The 17213-nt window shown below is 34.4% G+C and overlaps 1 protein-coding gene across 2 annotated transcripts in view; it reads right to left on the bottom strand.

The window, feature by feature from the left end:
• Positions 1-17213, bottom strand: part of SEMA3A (semaphorin 3A) — a 209683-nt gene that overhangs the window by 119893 nt on the left and 72577 nt on the right. For both annotated transcript variants that reach the window (XR_008296879.1, XM_015068616.3), the window contains exon 4: positions 14020-14139. Coding sequence is in view for 1 of the 2 variants with exons in the window: in XM_015068616.3 (XP_014924102.1) it covers positions 14020-14139 (120 nt within the window). In the remaining variant the exon portion in view is untranslated. The remainder of the gene's footprint in view (positions 1-14019; positions 14140-17213) is intronic.

Here is a 17213-nt window from a genome sequence, read left to right as displayed (position 1 = left end):
GAAAGAAGAAAAGAAACTCCAGAGTTTCAGGAGAGGATAAGGGAAGAGTACCCAAAAAAGGATGCAGAGGTAGGAAGGACTAAGACCAAAAAGCAGATTTCCCTAACTGCTAGAATTAAAAGAAAGCAAGAGAATGTCCTTAAACCAAGATAATAGGCCACCAACTGCTTTCTAAGAAGCGTGCTCTGGCTTCAGTGTAGAAACCTGACCGGACAGGCCAACTGGTAGAAGAGAAGAGGCAGCGAGGGAAGAGTCTTACTTTATCAAATGGAACCATACATCAATGGTGACTTTTACATCTCTGGTCTACAGTCTGGCAGAAAAGTCGACCTAGTCTATTACATACGGCATAATCTGTAAGAGGCAGTTATCTTTTTGTATTTCCTAAATCCTTTCTCATTACATTTAAGATCACGGTTTCTTGACATTTTTTTTTTATGCTCTTGATCCACTTTCTCTGACCTCAAATATGGCTTGCTTCTATGAACTTAAATTATGTACATTTTCAATAGTTTTTATTTTGTTACTATATTTTAAGAATTTATGTCCAATTAAGGCTAAGGTTCTAATGTCATTATTTTATCCACTTGTATTCCAGAATATTCTTATGCATATATGAGAAAATATCACATATGTGCATGACATCCACCAGATAGAAGACTGGGAACAGCTGTTGTAACAGCCAGAATCCCTGAAAATACCAAATAACAGGACAGTGGAATCTATACTTATAACAGCAGAATATGATACCAATTCTAAAAAGAAAAACCACCAGGAACAACACCCTCTGGGATACAAAAACTCATAAACCTGAAAAGTCCCACAACCTCATAAAACACTGACAAAATGCCTTTGCTGTGGATATTTGCAATGATAGTTGAATGACAATGCCCAGGCAAATTTCACCTGTATATAAAATTGATCTGTTTTAAAACAATCACTTTTCCCACAACAGACATTTATTTCCTTAAGTTAAATGGAAAATAAACTAAAGCCTGTATTTATAAATACATGTTCAGGCAGTCTAAGTTGACTTATATTCCTCATACTACACTTTCACAATTTTGTCTAACACACTGCCATCACTATGGATATAAGTATACACATACATACAATATATATTATATATAGGTTTATGTACAAACGTTATATAGATATACAACATTACACATATATTTCCTATTGATAACAACTGTAGAAAAAAACAATTATATAGAGAGAACTCACAATAGGAATTATCCTTGTTTTAAATATAAATCAAACTGAATTTACTTTAATACTTTTTTGTAAATCTGACTTATCTCTTTGGACCTATTGAGGTCTGTGACCATAAATAATTTTGTTTCTGAATTTTTCTTTTCTCATGTTTTATGTCAACACTCAACTAGTCTCCACCCTGTTCATTAAACTTTTTTTTTTTTTCTAACAGATGTTGCTTTTTCCCTTTTTCTCTTTCATGTTATCCAGGAAAGATCAAAGCGTTTACTCATTCTTGTCCACTGTATGCAGAGGTGTGTGGGTGAAATTTTGCATGAATCTTGTGCTCTGGTTGCTTTCCTAATGTTTTCAATTATTTCCTTTGATAATATTTGATATGTGTTGACTGCTTCAACTAACAGAAATCACCTTAAATCTAGCTACTTTTTGAGAATAAAGGGCAATAGCGTAAAGTAATGAAACAATGTTCAAATTTTATCTGTTTTAAAGAGGCAAATGACCCATTTTCAATAAAGAAATAGTATTTTTGTGAAAGAAACCATACAATTCTTCTCTGAAATTACTTGCTAATGTTTATAATCAGACCATGAGCCCCTAGAGAAAGTAAAAGGTAACTGTATTTTTAAAAATAAATATCTAAGGTTATTCGATTTATTTTAATTTTGGAAACAAAAACTTGATACAAAGCTTGGCATCCATGGAAAATTTTTTCATGGCTTTTTTTTTTTTTTTTTTTACATGTTTGGCAATGAGAGTGAAGACAGCAGAGCAAACTAGAAAAGAATCCGAATTAGCTGTCAGGAGAACTGAGTTTAAGTTCAGCTTTTGCCGCTAAGTAGCCATCATATTTTAGAAGCAATCTGAGCTTCAATTTCCTATATTAAATATGAAGGATAGAAATTAGATGAGCTACATGCTAATGGTAAGCTTTGGTATTTCATAAACATGCATTTTTGAATAAGAATTTCACGGAAATGTGGTCCCAGTTTAACTCTGGATATAATATTCTTTCATAAAATTTTTTTAAGTGAGACATCAGATAGTGCTCAGCTCTGTGTTCAGCATAGTACTAGCTTGAAGTAGTTAACGTAGACATCAGATTTTCCAACTTAATTTCTGGTACTAAAATCTTCCGAGATCATATCTTTTTCTCAGCAGCATAGTTGAAATATACTTCTTATTTCTGTCTTAGGAAATTAGTAAAGTTTTGGACTTGTTAAGTGCAAAGTAGAAAAGTAAATGTGACTTATTTTTTTTTTATTCATGCATTCATACAGCAAACACTTCATTTCATTTTTTTTTTACCTGAAGTTGATTTTAATCAAGACATTGGAAACTACTGATTGCCTCTGATGTACTTTATAAACAAGGGTATGTCAGTTCACTTCTAGTTTTCTAGATGTTCGCACTGTAAAAATGGTTATGTTTTGCTTACCATTTACATCATCTTTTCCTATCCATCTGTCAGGTGAGTTATTACACCTCATTCTAGGGGAAAAAAAGACTTTTACTTACGTCTAAGAGACTATGGAATTTTAGCATGAATTTTAAAAAATTCCATAATGCTGTTAGCAAAAATTTGATGTAGTGTCAAGGTATTAGCTAGAATTGCTATCTAGCATGAGATAATACAAAGAAAAGGTATTCCTTATGGCAAATCTTACATTTGCCTCCAAGATTTAGGCCAGCAAAGGGCAAGAAATGTGGGGCACTAAATATTCATCCTTTCCAGGTTAAGTAATTTAAATATGAGTTAAGACAGCTATTAAATGCCAACAAAATGTAAATCAAAAGAAAAAAAAGTTTGCCATGATAGAAGCACTTAAAAGGAGCTTGAACCCTGGCATGTATACAGAACCCCATTTGCAACATTAGAAAGATTCAGACTTTTAGCCTCTGTGTAAAGCTTTGTGATCATCACAAGTGAGGTAACTTGCTGAAATAGAAGCTAGTCCTGTATTTAATCACTAACCTATTTTCTTAAGTGAATATGCATAATGCATTCTAGGTAACTATTTTTTTTATCACGTGAGAAATCTTGAGGTGTGAATTTTGAGGAGACCAATTTAATGTCATTTCGGTGGCAGCAAAAGTCACACAATGAATCAGTGACAGACCTGTGAATTGATTTTAGATCCCATTAGACTCCCTTTTTAACCACTCAGCAATTCTTGAGATTGCTTTCAGTGACCAAAGATGCAAAATTGAATTAAAATGTCAGACTGGAAAATAAAAATAAAATAAAAATGGAAAGTAGTCATTCTATACAGTTTGATTTCTGACAATTTGAAACTATATTGCCTGCATGTAAATGTACAAATCTCAAAAACTGTGCACAGACCCTGATACCAAATTTTCTATCACTTACAAAGGAATAGATTTAAATTACTAAAGTGTAAGGGCGAAATATGCAAAGACAGAAGCAATTGTGTTAAACAAAATTTCAAGGCTTATGCTGGCCAAGTTTTTAGACAGTGATTAAAGGATGTCCTTTCATGTAAATTTACATTTCTCTAAATGCATTTGTTTTGGCCAGAATTTCTAAAGACTCTTAAGTACAAAATTAAATTTGAGTAAAAAAGATAGTTTTTTCAAGTACATTAATATTCACTATCTTCATAGGCATAAGTAGATTGAAAAGAAACAATTTATTAAGAAACAGAATAGTAACTGCCAATTTTCTGTTTTTTGATAATTTGCCATATAAATTACATATTTTTGGTTTATTAGAGAATCTAGAATTTTATATAGATCAGCATCCAGATTTCTCTATATTCTTGAGACAGTACATAATCAAAATATTAAGAAAAAGAGGACATGTTTCACTGCTAACTTTAAATGAGAGAAAACCAATTTTTATTTTTTTATATTTTAAGTATTCTATTTAAAATATATTGCTATTAATGCTACAGATTCTGCATTTCCCTTTGGGATGAAAAAGAACTACAATTCTCCTTGATTATAAAACATACTACCACTCTCCTGTGTGTTTGAGTAGAAGCACGAGCAGGTATGCTTTGTTTATCTTGGCTCAATATTAAGATTACACAGAGACAGAATTAGTAGAATCAGAAAAGTATGTTTCTGTGAGGTATCCCAGCACTTCCTTCACTGAAACATGACTCCCTGATTATATTATTACCATATCTTTTAAAAGATTCCATGAATTTATCACTGCCATGAAATTTTACCAAGATGACAGGCACTGTCACATTTTTAATACAAAGAACTTAATGTTTCTTTCAAGAGGCTTCCAATAATGCAAGCTATAATTCATTTCACTTGCAGTTCATCGTTTTGAGAGGTTTTAGACCTGAGTATTAATGAACACACAGTATATGTTGTTGAATAGCAGGCTTTCTTTCTTTTTTAAGGCTTAATAATATTCCATTTTATGTATCTACCACATTTTATTTATCCATCCATCTGTTGATGGATATTTGGGTTGTTTCTATATCTTAGCTACTGCAAATAACACTGGAATGAATCTGAAGGATATTATGCTAAATAAAATAAACCATCACAGAAGGACAAATGCTCTATGATTCCACTTAAAGGAGGAACCTAAAATAGCCAAAGTCTCAGAAATAGAGAGTAGAATGGTGGTTGTCAGGGACTGTGGGTAGGGGACATGGGGATTTGCTGCTCAACAAGTATAAAGTTTCAGTTATGCAAAATGACTAAATTCTAGAGGTCGTCTGTACAGTGTTACGCCTATAGTTAATAATAATGAACTATGCACTTAAAAGGTATTAAGACAGTGGATCTTATGTTAATTATTCTTATCACAATTAAAAAAAAATTAAAGAAAACATGATGTATAGCATCATTCCAATAAAGTATAAGTGGTACAATATCAGACATAAGATTTACGTTACCGAAAAGCGATATGCTAGGATGGTTATGGCAACAGACTAACTAGTTGTGTGATAGAAGTATGATGAACCACGCTAAAATTCAGTTTCCCAAACTAAAAAATGGAGACAACACTTTCATCACGGAGTTGTGAAAATAAACTGCTATAAAATACTGATAAAGTCATCAAGTATCCCAACAATGACAGGCATTAATATTAATACACATAATGAAAAAATCATGGGGAATAGCTGTAGCAGGAGAGAAACTGAACAGAATAACAAAGGATAAATCAGATGTATCATTTTAATAAAAATTTCACAGAATAAGTTATAACGTAAAAATGTAATTAAAAATAAAGCTCAGATTTTTCATTAAAATCACTGTTTCTAAGTACTGTATATTTTATTTCTTTCTATTTAGTTGTTTTTTGTTTGTTTTTTATTTTTATTTTTTAAACAATGTGTCTGAATTGCTTTCACATATGCATTACACAAAATAGCATTCTCTGGATTTACAAGCTTGGAGAAATCATGCTTTTGTGAGATACACTATGGGTGAGAAATTCACATAACTTTGCATATGATAGCTTAATGTTTTATGCACAACATAAATTCAGCTTATTTGTAGACTTAGAAGTGAAAATTGAGTGTGCATGAACCACAATATGCTACAAAACATGTTTCTCTAATTATCCCAAAGGAATTGGAAAAGCATTTTTTATTGGAGAATTTAAACAGTGTCCTCTTCTCAACTGTATTTCACCTAGTAGCTTAGGAGATTTGGATATTATTTTTATTTTTACTTTCCTGTAAGGATTTTAAATATATTTAATATCTTTCACTCAATATCAGTTTAGGCTCTCATCATGTCACCATTCAAACGTTTGCCACACTCCCAAAATGGACACAGCTATATGTCCATTCATCACTCCGTACCCCCTCCCAATTACATTTATGCCAAAAATGTGTTTACATGAAAATATGTTTTAAAGCCAATCATAGCGATAATAGTAGTCTCTTCAAAAAATTTATACTGCTCTTGACTGGCTTCCCCAAATTCAAGTTGATCCTAATTTTTCAGCCTTCTTTTTTGAAATCACTATACTCTCTGCACACTGGGATATTTGCCATTTCCTCATTTATGACTCTGTCCTTTTATTCTGCCCTTCTAGTCTCGACTATCTTTCACAACTATCAATACTTCACTCATTTTTCTAAATCCAACTGAAATGTGAATGCCTTTGTTCACTTCATGAATTCCCCTATTTACAGTCATCACCTGTTCAAACTAGGCAATGAATCTGAAGTATTGTTGAGTATTTTCAAAATATAAAATAAATACAACACAAAAATCCTTAACTTAGTCTTCTAAATTAGAATGAATGACTTCATCACTCCTCTTCCACTACATGCTGTTAGTAACTTCCTTTGAAAGGAGCATGTTGTGGTCTCAGACACAAACCACTGAACAGGATGCTTGCCTCAGGTACATTTACAAAATACCCATGAAAACCTTACCTTTCTCAAGCGTACAATGAGAATATAAGGGTACCTAGCTCATCAGATTTTGTGAAGAATGAATGAGGTAACAAATTCAAAGCACTTATTCCTCAATAAGTGTTAGTTGTTGGGAATATAACTGTTATTATTGCTGATGTTTCACCTATGTTTAAGTTAGAGATTTACATGTATGTTAGCTCTTTGGGGGCAGACATTTTTATTTATATTCCTCACTATTATTATGAGGACGTGGCTTAGGAAAAATGTTTCCTATATTGTTAGTAAAGTCAGGTTTATCTCTATTAAATTAGTCATCTGAATACAAATTGCTTCCAAGGTCATTTGGGCATTGATTGTAGCAAGTGAGCAGAAATGTAGCTACAAATCTAAAGAACTTAAGATATAAATGTTATGCTTCTATTATGCCTAGTATCTACTCAAATCTATTTAATAAATAAAACTTCTATTGCAAAAGTACTGGTTTTCTCATTATGTCTTTCCTTTTCACCTCAGTGCTGTTCTCATCACCTCACGCTGATTCTCATCACCAGCCTTTGTTATTTCTACTTCCCCAGCTCTCATCCTGTCCAAATTAACCACATGTGTTAAGTCTGGAGCAGCTGAGCGCCATGAGGAGCCCATGACCAGGGGACATCACACTAGGGCAAGGAGAGCGTCCTCAGATGTGAACACAGAGAAGAGGGGACACTATCTGCTTAAAAACTACCACAAGTTATCTTCTTACTGTACTGTCAGGTTTACCTTCTATCATATATTTCCTAAAAGTAAGTAAATTTGTGGAATTAGATGTTCTTCATGATTAAAATTAAGTACCAACAAAACTAGGGAACACAATTAAAATTTGCAATAGTAATGCAAAGTGATAATGATACCCCTGTGTGTTCTAAAAAGTAAATACCTTCTTACAATATGAACATGGTTCTAGTGTCCAGAAGCTACAGTCTTTGGGTCTGGTAGACCAACCCTCCTCTGTGCTCTGGAGTGACTGAATTTTCTAACCACTTTTCTCTCTTTCAACCACAGCAAAACCTTCCTTCACACAGTCCACTCTGACCTTACTTTGCCTTATTCTTGGCAGGAATACATCATTTGCATATCAAGTCAACCTTTGTTTCTTTCTCATTAGCCCAAGAAAATTAAAGGAGTATTCTTGACACTCACATGATCATAATCCCCAAGCAAAGAAACAAATATCTTAAATGATTATGAGGTAGTTATCCAAATAATTTAGTATGCAATTACATTATTTTTTCAGATTATCATCAAAGTGAACCATATGCAACAAATCTGCAAGATAACTTGCTGATACCTATTTGAAACACTGCAAGAGAAGGCAAATATATTCTGATCTGTGGAAATTCAGTCTAAGCCTACTCTGCTATTTTCCTTAAGGCAACAGGGTTTAGTACTACTCTTCATGTTTACTGTAAAATGTAATATTGGTAACAAATTAAAAGTTTTTATGGGTATTTTTTCTTAAAATAGATCATATGAGGAATGAGTGCAGAGGAATCAATCAAAAAGACATAGATAGGAGAAAGAGCAACTTGGGTAGTCTATACCTCCAGTGACTGGCTAGATCGAATAAGTGGAAGGTCTTCGATCCATACTAGCTCTTGAGGGTTCAGGAGAAGAAAAAATATTTTGATTAACATGCTGTATACGAGTCAGTCCTTATACCTATTTTGATTACGAATGAAGATGTGATTCAAAAACTGAGTACATTAAAGACTTTTAAGAAGTAATTGACAATGACGTCATTGAACCAATATGGATGGCCTTTAGAAAACTATTTAATTTGGTCCAAATTATTTTTCTGGCAGTAGGTAAACCAGATATGATAAAACATGAGACTAAATACCCTAAGAATTGAATGCTAACATTTCCATTTTTATCTGACATTGTTCTTAGGAATAAAACACAGTGAAATACTTTGAGGAAAAAAATCTTTTTTTCAAATGAACCAAATATGTGGTAGAAGGTAAAATATTAATGTCATTACTATGGTGTTTTCATATCACATATTTAGAGCAAACAAGTCAAAAAACAAAACGGTGATTTGTAACATTTTAAACAGGGTGAGGGGGATTTCTGGTTCTCTCTCACTTTTTTTTTTTTTTAATCATTTGTGAACTTTTTTCTTTTCTAACCTTGTTTCTAATCATGACTTAGGTCCCCCTACTACCTCATTTAACTACTAGTTCTATTAATTTTGAGAAACTGTCTTATTGATAATATTTAGAAATTAGAATGTTAATAGCTCATGAAAAATATATTGCTGAGCTGTTAAGTTCACTCAGAATTTATGAACTATGATTCTGTTGCTCAAATACAAATATAAGAGTGTTTTAAAATTTAAGTTCCAAGAGGGCACCTGGGTGGCCTAGTTGGTTAAGTGTCTGACTTCAGCTTAGGTCATGATCTCATGGCAAGTGAGTTCTAGCCCTACATCAGGCTCTGTGCTGACAGCTCAGAGCCAGGAGCCTGCCTCAGATTCTGGGTCTCCCTCTCTCTCTGTGCCTCTCCAGCTCCCACTCTGTCTTTCTCTCTCTCTCTCAAAAATAAACATTAAAAAAATTATTAAATAAAAAAATAATAAATTTAATTTGCAATATAAATGGTGGTACTATTTATTCAGCATGGTAACTTATAAAGGTCCACCTTCCAACATGATTCAAGTATTGAAATATTAGGAAAGAGAGACCTAGAAATCATAATGGATTTGCTCTAACAACATGTTACTCAGTCAGTGGTGCAAATGAGGAACACACTGCCTCTGGTGGAAATAATGAGTAGCCAAGAAGAAATCTCCAAGGAATCCTGACTTTTCCCACCTAAGTTAGTCCACTAAAAAGTAAATTCAGACTCCACTGTATAATCTAAGAAAGACAGAAAGAGTTACCCAAAAGTAACTCCTCACTGTTTTACCAAGACATCTAAATTTCTCAGCTTTAGTACATTTCCTCCTAGAAATAAACCTGTGCTCTACTGGGATAAACAGCATCATGCATTGACAGAGAGAACACAATAAGAAGAGGTTAGATAGATGTATAAATTAGTCACCAGAGCACTAACTACCACTTAAATAGCATTTTGGCCTTGAAGACTCTTACTAAGAGCATTTGATTCAAAGTTTTGCATAAAAGCAAAGTCTTATTCTTCATGGAAGGGAAGAACCAGACAAAACATTTTATTTTATATCTAGATATATGGGTTGTCATTACAGAAATGACCTTGGAGATAGCCATTAAGCTTCACTGCATTTCTTAATGTCCCCTTGGTTCAATCATAAATTGAGATCATGACATTATGAGAGTATTTATAGAGTTAATATTTTCCAGCTCTCATCTGGGTCCATCTTTCTTCAGATTTCCTGCCCGGTATATAGAAAAGGCCCATTTGGAATTTGAGAAAGCATCCAGAGACTTTTTTGAAAAGCTATACTCGTCCGAAACTCATACATTTTTGTTATTAGCAGATGTAAATTTGAAGGGGAAATACCATATACTAAGAGCCATTTGGGAATATTCTGTCTTGTAAGGATGACTTACACTTTTCGTTTGAATGGCATGGATACTGAGAGTTTAAAATCAAAACTCATCTGTACTCTAGCTCTGAATCACTCTTTCTGTGAACTGTGCATTTTTATGATAAACACACACATGTGCATAAAGTATGTGACCTCATTGGCAGTTATCTGCAGTGTCAAAAACCACTGGCAGATACCCAAGAATTGATTGACATATATCTTATAGAACTCGAGTTAATTAATAGGTCTACCAATTCCCAACTGTACTACAGGAAACAGAAAATCTGTTTAATACAGTAATCAATGACATACTGTGTGTGGTCAGAAGACATTCACTATATGGCAAGAGTAGATTTTGGAATACAGTATTCAGGAGTGTAAATAGCTAAAATGCTAGGAGTGTAAAGTAAGGCCTATTTTTCTAACTGGAAGACTAAGCAAGGTTTTCTCTTTTTTTTCCCTCAAACTATTTATCATTACTTAAAGCAACTGCTAATTTCCTCCTGCAAGATCTGAGGCTGTTAAATCACAAAGGGAGTCTTGATTTGCTTCCAAAGTGATGTCTTTACTTCTGTGACATCAGTTATCTGAAAAGCTAAGTCCACTGTATCATTTCCTAACAGTGAGTTTCAACAATTTGGGGAACTCAGTGTAAGATAATGAGTTATTTTAAAGAAAGAACACAGCAAAGAAAAAAATTGAATGTTAAAATGTCCACAAAGGCCACAATAAAAGCGAAAAGCAAAATGTTTCTTTCTTTTTTTTTTTTTTTTTGTATGATGAAATAATCTTCATTATGTAAAGGCAGAACAGAGGTTTAAAGAGGATACTAGTTCATTATTTTATGTAGTATGGGACAGGTAATAGCAAAGCATTCATTCTATTTATAAACTAAAATATAAGACAACGATATGTCCTGGTTCTATATGAAAAGCCATTCTTGCAAAAAAAAGTTACTAAATTCAAACTTCACGAGAGCTAATCCAACAATTGTAGCCTCAGTTCTGATCACTGTACCTTCTTCTTCCAATCTTTCCATCATTGTTATTCTTTTCCTAAGGGCATGAAGCACACATTGTCTCTTCAACTTCACAAACGGCATAACTGTCTAAATTCAAGGGTAGGATTTTAAGTACCAGTATAGATCAACTTAAAGCACATTCTCTCTTAAGGCAGCTTAAGCATTTGAAAATTAAATCTTATACTGTCTAGACAAGCTATCTTGATAATATCTTTTCCAGAATTTCCTAGATTGTCTGTCTAGACCGCCCCAAATTCCCCCAGATGACTGCATAATCATCTTTCCTCTGACCACTTAAAAGACTCTGGAACAATATTTCCCAATATATTTGCCATGTAAATCAAGGTCATTGAGCTTCTGAAGGAGGACCTCTCTCCAAAGCTCTGAGATTCCGAATCTCAGGAAAATACCTGCATCCCAATATTCTACCTCAAAGGAGATTAGAAGGGAAGCTTTATTTATTTCGGTGGTGGAAATGGCTTCCTCCACTTTCCTGGATAAGTGGCTTGGCTCCAGAACCTGTACCTTTCATTTTCCCTGCCCACCCATAAGAGAACAATGAATAGTTAATGAGTTATAAAGGCAATATGCTGTGAACTCTCCTAAATAGCAATTTCAAGAAAAAAAATCAGTATTTTTGGGAAAATGATACAAACATGGGAATAATAAATGGTATTTTAATTTAAATGGCCATCAAGATCATCTAAGTTTAAAATTTTTAAATGGAAGAATTTAAGATAAAGTGCAGAATCACCTAGTAACAATGGGAGCTCAGTGCGGTAATTTACAATATCTGATCAAGTGAGGTACAAGATGACAATTACTTACACGAAAGACGGTAACAGCTGACACTTACACGAAAGACGGTAACAGCGAGATGCAGATTTTTATTTTAAAAATGATAACATTCTTTCAGTACCTACTACCTATTGGACAATGTTAAACCCTCACAACAGCCATACATAAAACAGACACACAAAGAAAATAAGCAGCTTATTCCGGATCAAGCATCTAGTACCAAGTGAGGTCAGACAAAAGTCCTCCACTCTAGGACACGGGACACTTGTTTAACAATGATGGGATTAGAACTCATTGAGTTTCTATAACAAAAAAAGTCAGTGGGTCATGCCCTTACTAGGAGGGTTGGAAGGCAGTTGGAGATAACAAGTCAACCTCTCATTTACAATATATGGACACTGAGGATAACAGGGGTTTTGTTCAGTTTTGTTTTACATAGTATGAGACAGAGTCTGAGATGTTAAATAATTTTTCCAGGGCTCCAAAGCTAGTGAGTTGTAGAACAAGATCAGAAGCCAGATGTGACTTCACAGCCCATGTCTTTTCTATTAATCTGTGCTAGGAGCTCAGCTCTCCTGATTCCATTGCTCTGTCTGGACAGCACGATCCCTGACAGACTGAAAAAGTGTAATACGATGTGGAAGGAGTTCTCTAGAGCTTTCTCCAGAGTACAGAATAGTGGGGCAATTACCCCAGGCCTAACTCTTGGGGTGCCTGACTACAGGAACAGATGAGAAAAAAGCAAAGAGGGAGAGATTTCTCCAGGAGGTGCTGGAAGTCAAGCATACAAAGTCTCCTAGATCACGTGCAAGGAATTATTCCTAATTTCATCAATACGAAACAAGTAATTTAAGTAGAACGGCCTTTCCTTAAAGTTAGTTTTTACTTAAAACTCTTGGGTATGTCAGCAAGTATACTATACGTGCTTGTATGGGAAAGAAGGAGGAAGGATGGACCGGGGGGAACCGGCTGATGAGGAGCAAATACTTACACTGGTGAGGCCTTGGGAAAGTGTTTTCATCTTTCCAGGATCATCAGTTAAGTAATAATAATTGTGTTTGGTCTAGAAACCACATAGTCTCTAAGATGTCTACAAAGATGTTATAGCACAGACTGTTTTGATTTCTAAACCTTTGGGTTGAAAGAACGTTTTTGTATCACTTTAGGACACCTTAAGAAAATTTAGGGAGAGAATCTATAGCTACAGAGAAGTGGCTCACGTGTGAATTCTATTTTATCTTCGGGATTTCAAAAATATTGGAGAAATAAATCCTTTATTTGTTGAGTATCTCTGAATTCCAATTTGGAAGAAAATTCTGTCACAAATGATGCTCTCACCATTTGTTCTTTTTGGCATTTAGTGCCAAAAAATTACAAAAGGGCTTATAGTTGAAGGCTTACTGGTAACCCAATTCATGGAACCACTTTCAATATCCGTAACTTTTCCCTTCAGTATTTCCCTAACCTCTAGTGTTACTTAAACTTACCTAACTTTAATTACCTAACTAAAACATCTCTTATATTAAACCAATTAAAGAAACATTTCTTTTTCTTTTCCATACTGCCAACATTATAGCTCAAAATAGAGAAAGAAAGCTTGGTTGAGTAAGAACACAAATGTGAATAATTTAGGTTAAACATGAGATCAGACCATTGTGCACATGTATGGCATCCTTCCTTAATCCCTAGGCAGAAGAAAACAACTGGGGTGGCAGACACTTCTGGCGGAGGATGGAAATGGAGGGGAAAGCTGGCAATATACAAATGAAGGAGAAAACAGTACACATTCAGCCTGCTGACATCTGCTGCACATGCAAAATGGATTGGACTCTGTAATCCAGGGCAAAAGCAAATGCTTTCTTCCTTCCTTCCTCCTGTTCCATAGTTATCGTTGAGTGATGGTCTCATTCTTTTTGCATTCACAGATTAAAATTAATAACAGCATCTGAATTTGAAGTAGATCCCACTGAATAGCAAACCAGAAGCTAAATGAGCTGAAGAAATTAGTAATGAAGCATTTGAATAGGAAGGGGTCATGGACAAATACCAGTTTTTAAAAGCCAGCTTTAGTTTACCTCAGGATGATGTCCAATTTCAATGTAGGTGCAAATTGGATGAAAAGCCCCCGTTCCACAGGCGTACAAGTGAGTCTGATTATAAGCCTTAAGCACCTTGATGAAATTAGCACATTCTTTCTGTAAAACAAAAGGAAAACCAGTGAGTTCTAGCAGTCAGCATGGCTGAGGTATCCTCTAGGGTGCTAGGCATGCTTGAACAGATTTCTTTTCTTTTGTGTCTTTTTCACAACATTTTTAGGGCTTATTATCCTATTATTTGTTCATATTATCTAATGAAATAAACTATAAAAGCTCTTATCATTTGGGGGGGTAATAAAAGATTGTCTTCCATAACAGTTCATTAAAACTATTTGTAATTTATTTATATAAAAGTGGAATAAAGGTATAGATAATTGTTAATCACAGGTGACTTTTCTAGAGATGAGGGGAACAGGAAATGATATGATTAATTAAAGATTACTTAAAGCACACACTGATGAAATTTCTTTGCAAAAATAAGCTTTAAGTTTAGAATAATAAAACAAAAATAAAAGATAATAAAGCTTTTTATTAAACATGAATTTTAAACATTAGTAGTAGCCAATAATGATGGGTGCCTGCCTTTAAACTTCAGTTCTGCTCATTAGTAACCTCTATAGAGTCTAAGAAAGTAAAGCTGCCTCCTCTCCAAAACATTATTTCAGCCTCAAAGACAATGCAGAGTATATTTCTACGAAATAGGGAAGATTAGTTAGAGTACTGAACGTCTGTAGGTGGAAAGATCTTTTATGGAGTGGCTATATTTAACAAATATTTTCAGGACGTTCATGGACATCCTGAACCCATGAACCCATACATGCATTCCCTGCCCAATGAGCCACAAATCCCACAGGTAAGAATGCTTAGTTCTTAGGAGATATTCTAGTCATATCTTATTATTTATAGTTTAGATATACCTGCCATTGTATCTTTTGAAATAAAAGATCACTTGAAAAATAAAATGGAGAAAGGGGCACCTGGGTGGCTCAGTCAGTTGAGCATCCGACTTCAGCTCAGGTCATGATCTCACAAACAGTTCGTTGGTTCCCGCTACACATCAGGCTCTGTGCTGATAGCTCAGAGCCTGGAGCCTGCTTCAGATTCTGTGTCTCCCTCTTTCTCTGCCCTTCTCCTGCTCATGCTCTGTGTCTGTCTCTCTCTCTCAAAAATAAACGAACATTAAAAAAAATTTTAATAAAAACAAATAAAATGGACAGAGCCATTTATATCCTTTCTATATATTCTACCTGCAGGTGCTGTGAAAGAAACTGTTTTTCTATAAACAAATAGGAATCTCAGCCTTTTGTCCCTGTTGATGAAAGATTTGGGAGAAAAATCAGATAATCAGAACATAAACTGATAATTTTATTACCCAAAAAATCCAGAGCAGAAAAGACTTAGTTTTTGCAAAATATTTTCATTATTTTTTTAATGTTTATTTATTTATTTGAGAGCATGTGTGCACACACAAATGGGGGAGGGGCAGAGAGAGAGGGAGAGGGAGAATACCCAGCAGGCTCCACGCTGTCACCGCAGAGCCCAATGCAGGGCTTATCTCAGGAACCAAGAAATCATGACCTGAGCCAAAATCAAGAGCTGGGCCCTTACCTGACTGAGCCAGCCAGGCACCTCACAAAATTATTTTTAAATAAGTGAATCTATATCAATATTAAAAAGAAAAAAAAAAAAGAAAACCCAAACTGTCAAAATACTTTCAAATAAAATGTTATGGTCTGTTAACCATATAAGGAACCTTAAAAATTACATACATATAAGTAGAAAGTATGAGTTCATCATGGAATACATAATATCCACTTTGAAAGTAGCCAAATGAATATTCATATGCTAAATAATAAAAACTTCATCGAAAACTCTTTTATTATTGATCATAGATTATCCTAAGTTTGTGTTTTACCTATAAACATTTGGAAATAAGAACCAAATATGTTACTAGAAATGGAGATAAAGATGAAAAGCAGACTCTAATGTGAGCAAGGCTGGCAAATATAATAGAAGATAGTGTTGATCCCAGCACCTCAAAGCATGGAACACTTCCAAATTCACTCTGTGTAACATGTGACTTTTCAAGTGAAAGCTCAGAATGCATTTGGACTTATGTGGTCAGTTGGCGTTTATAACTGAGGTGTTACAATGATGTAAGTACATTTCCACATGATGTTTGTATTCTGTGTTTGCAGCTGATAATTTTGGTCTTAACTCTATTGCCCCCATAATAAGGAGCAGACAACCAAACTTAAGCAGAATAATTGTTATTTAAAATCAAATAACTGCTTCCCATTACCACTGATTTTTCTGGGATGAAACCTAAGGGTGTCCTGTTAATATACTGCCCCAAAGATGAATGAGACCTATTTAAGGTAAAATATGTAACTTTCAAGTTATGACTCCTCATACTTTCTTAACATATGCTGAGGAGTTTAGGGAAGTAACTAAAATAAACATCTAATCTCTCCCACTGTTTTGCCACTTAAATCCTGACTCTGTCCGGTAAAGCAGTACAGCATATAAAATTAAGCTCTCAAATCAATTAATTTTAGAAGTTGCAATGAAGAAAAATTTCCTAACTTAAAGAGTATATGGATCTTACCCACATTTAATGGTACATCTTAGACAAAACAGATAGAGCCTAACTTCCAAGACTCTCAGCAACAAACTGCCCATTCTGCAACAGTTTCTCTCCTCCCAAGAGGCTAGGGCATGAATGTCTAGGCAGGGGAAAGAGGTTGTGCAGAGGGAAACATCTGATAAACTCATTTACAAATGAGGCCATTCATAAGTCTTACCCAAAGGATTTATTTGTACTTTAAAGAATATTCAGTCATTTGCAAAGAAGGCATTTTCAGGAAAATGTTTCACAGCACCCCATTTTTTGAAACATGTAGGTGGCCACATACTCTTCTTTTACATAAAGACAGCCATCCCTAATTGTGGACTCAGTATTACAGCATTCATGATTATAAATAACCAGTTCCGGCACCGTATGTTGAAACCAAGTAAATGGCTATGTATATATTGGTAAGCAAACGAATATTCTAATAAATAATAGTGGCAGAACCAGATGGACATCTTGTTCATTTTAGAAAAGAACAGGCTTCCAGTTTGCCTGCCATGCCTTAAAAGACACACATGCAATTCTGAATACAAATCCAAAT

The sequence above is a fragment of the Acinonyx jubatus genome, chromosome A2 (assembly GCF_027475565.1).
Source record: "Acinonyx jubatus isolate Ajub_Pintada_27869175 chromosome A2, VMU_Ajub_asm_v1.0, whole genome shotgun sequence".
NCBI classification, from domain to species: domain Eukaryota; kingdom Metazoa; phylum Chordata; class Mammalia; order Carnivora; family Felidae; genus Acinonyx; species Acinonyx jubatus.
This window is presented reverse-complemented; position numbering and strand designations above follow the sequence as displayed.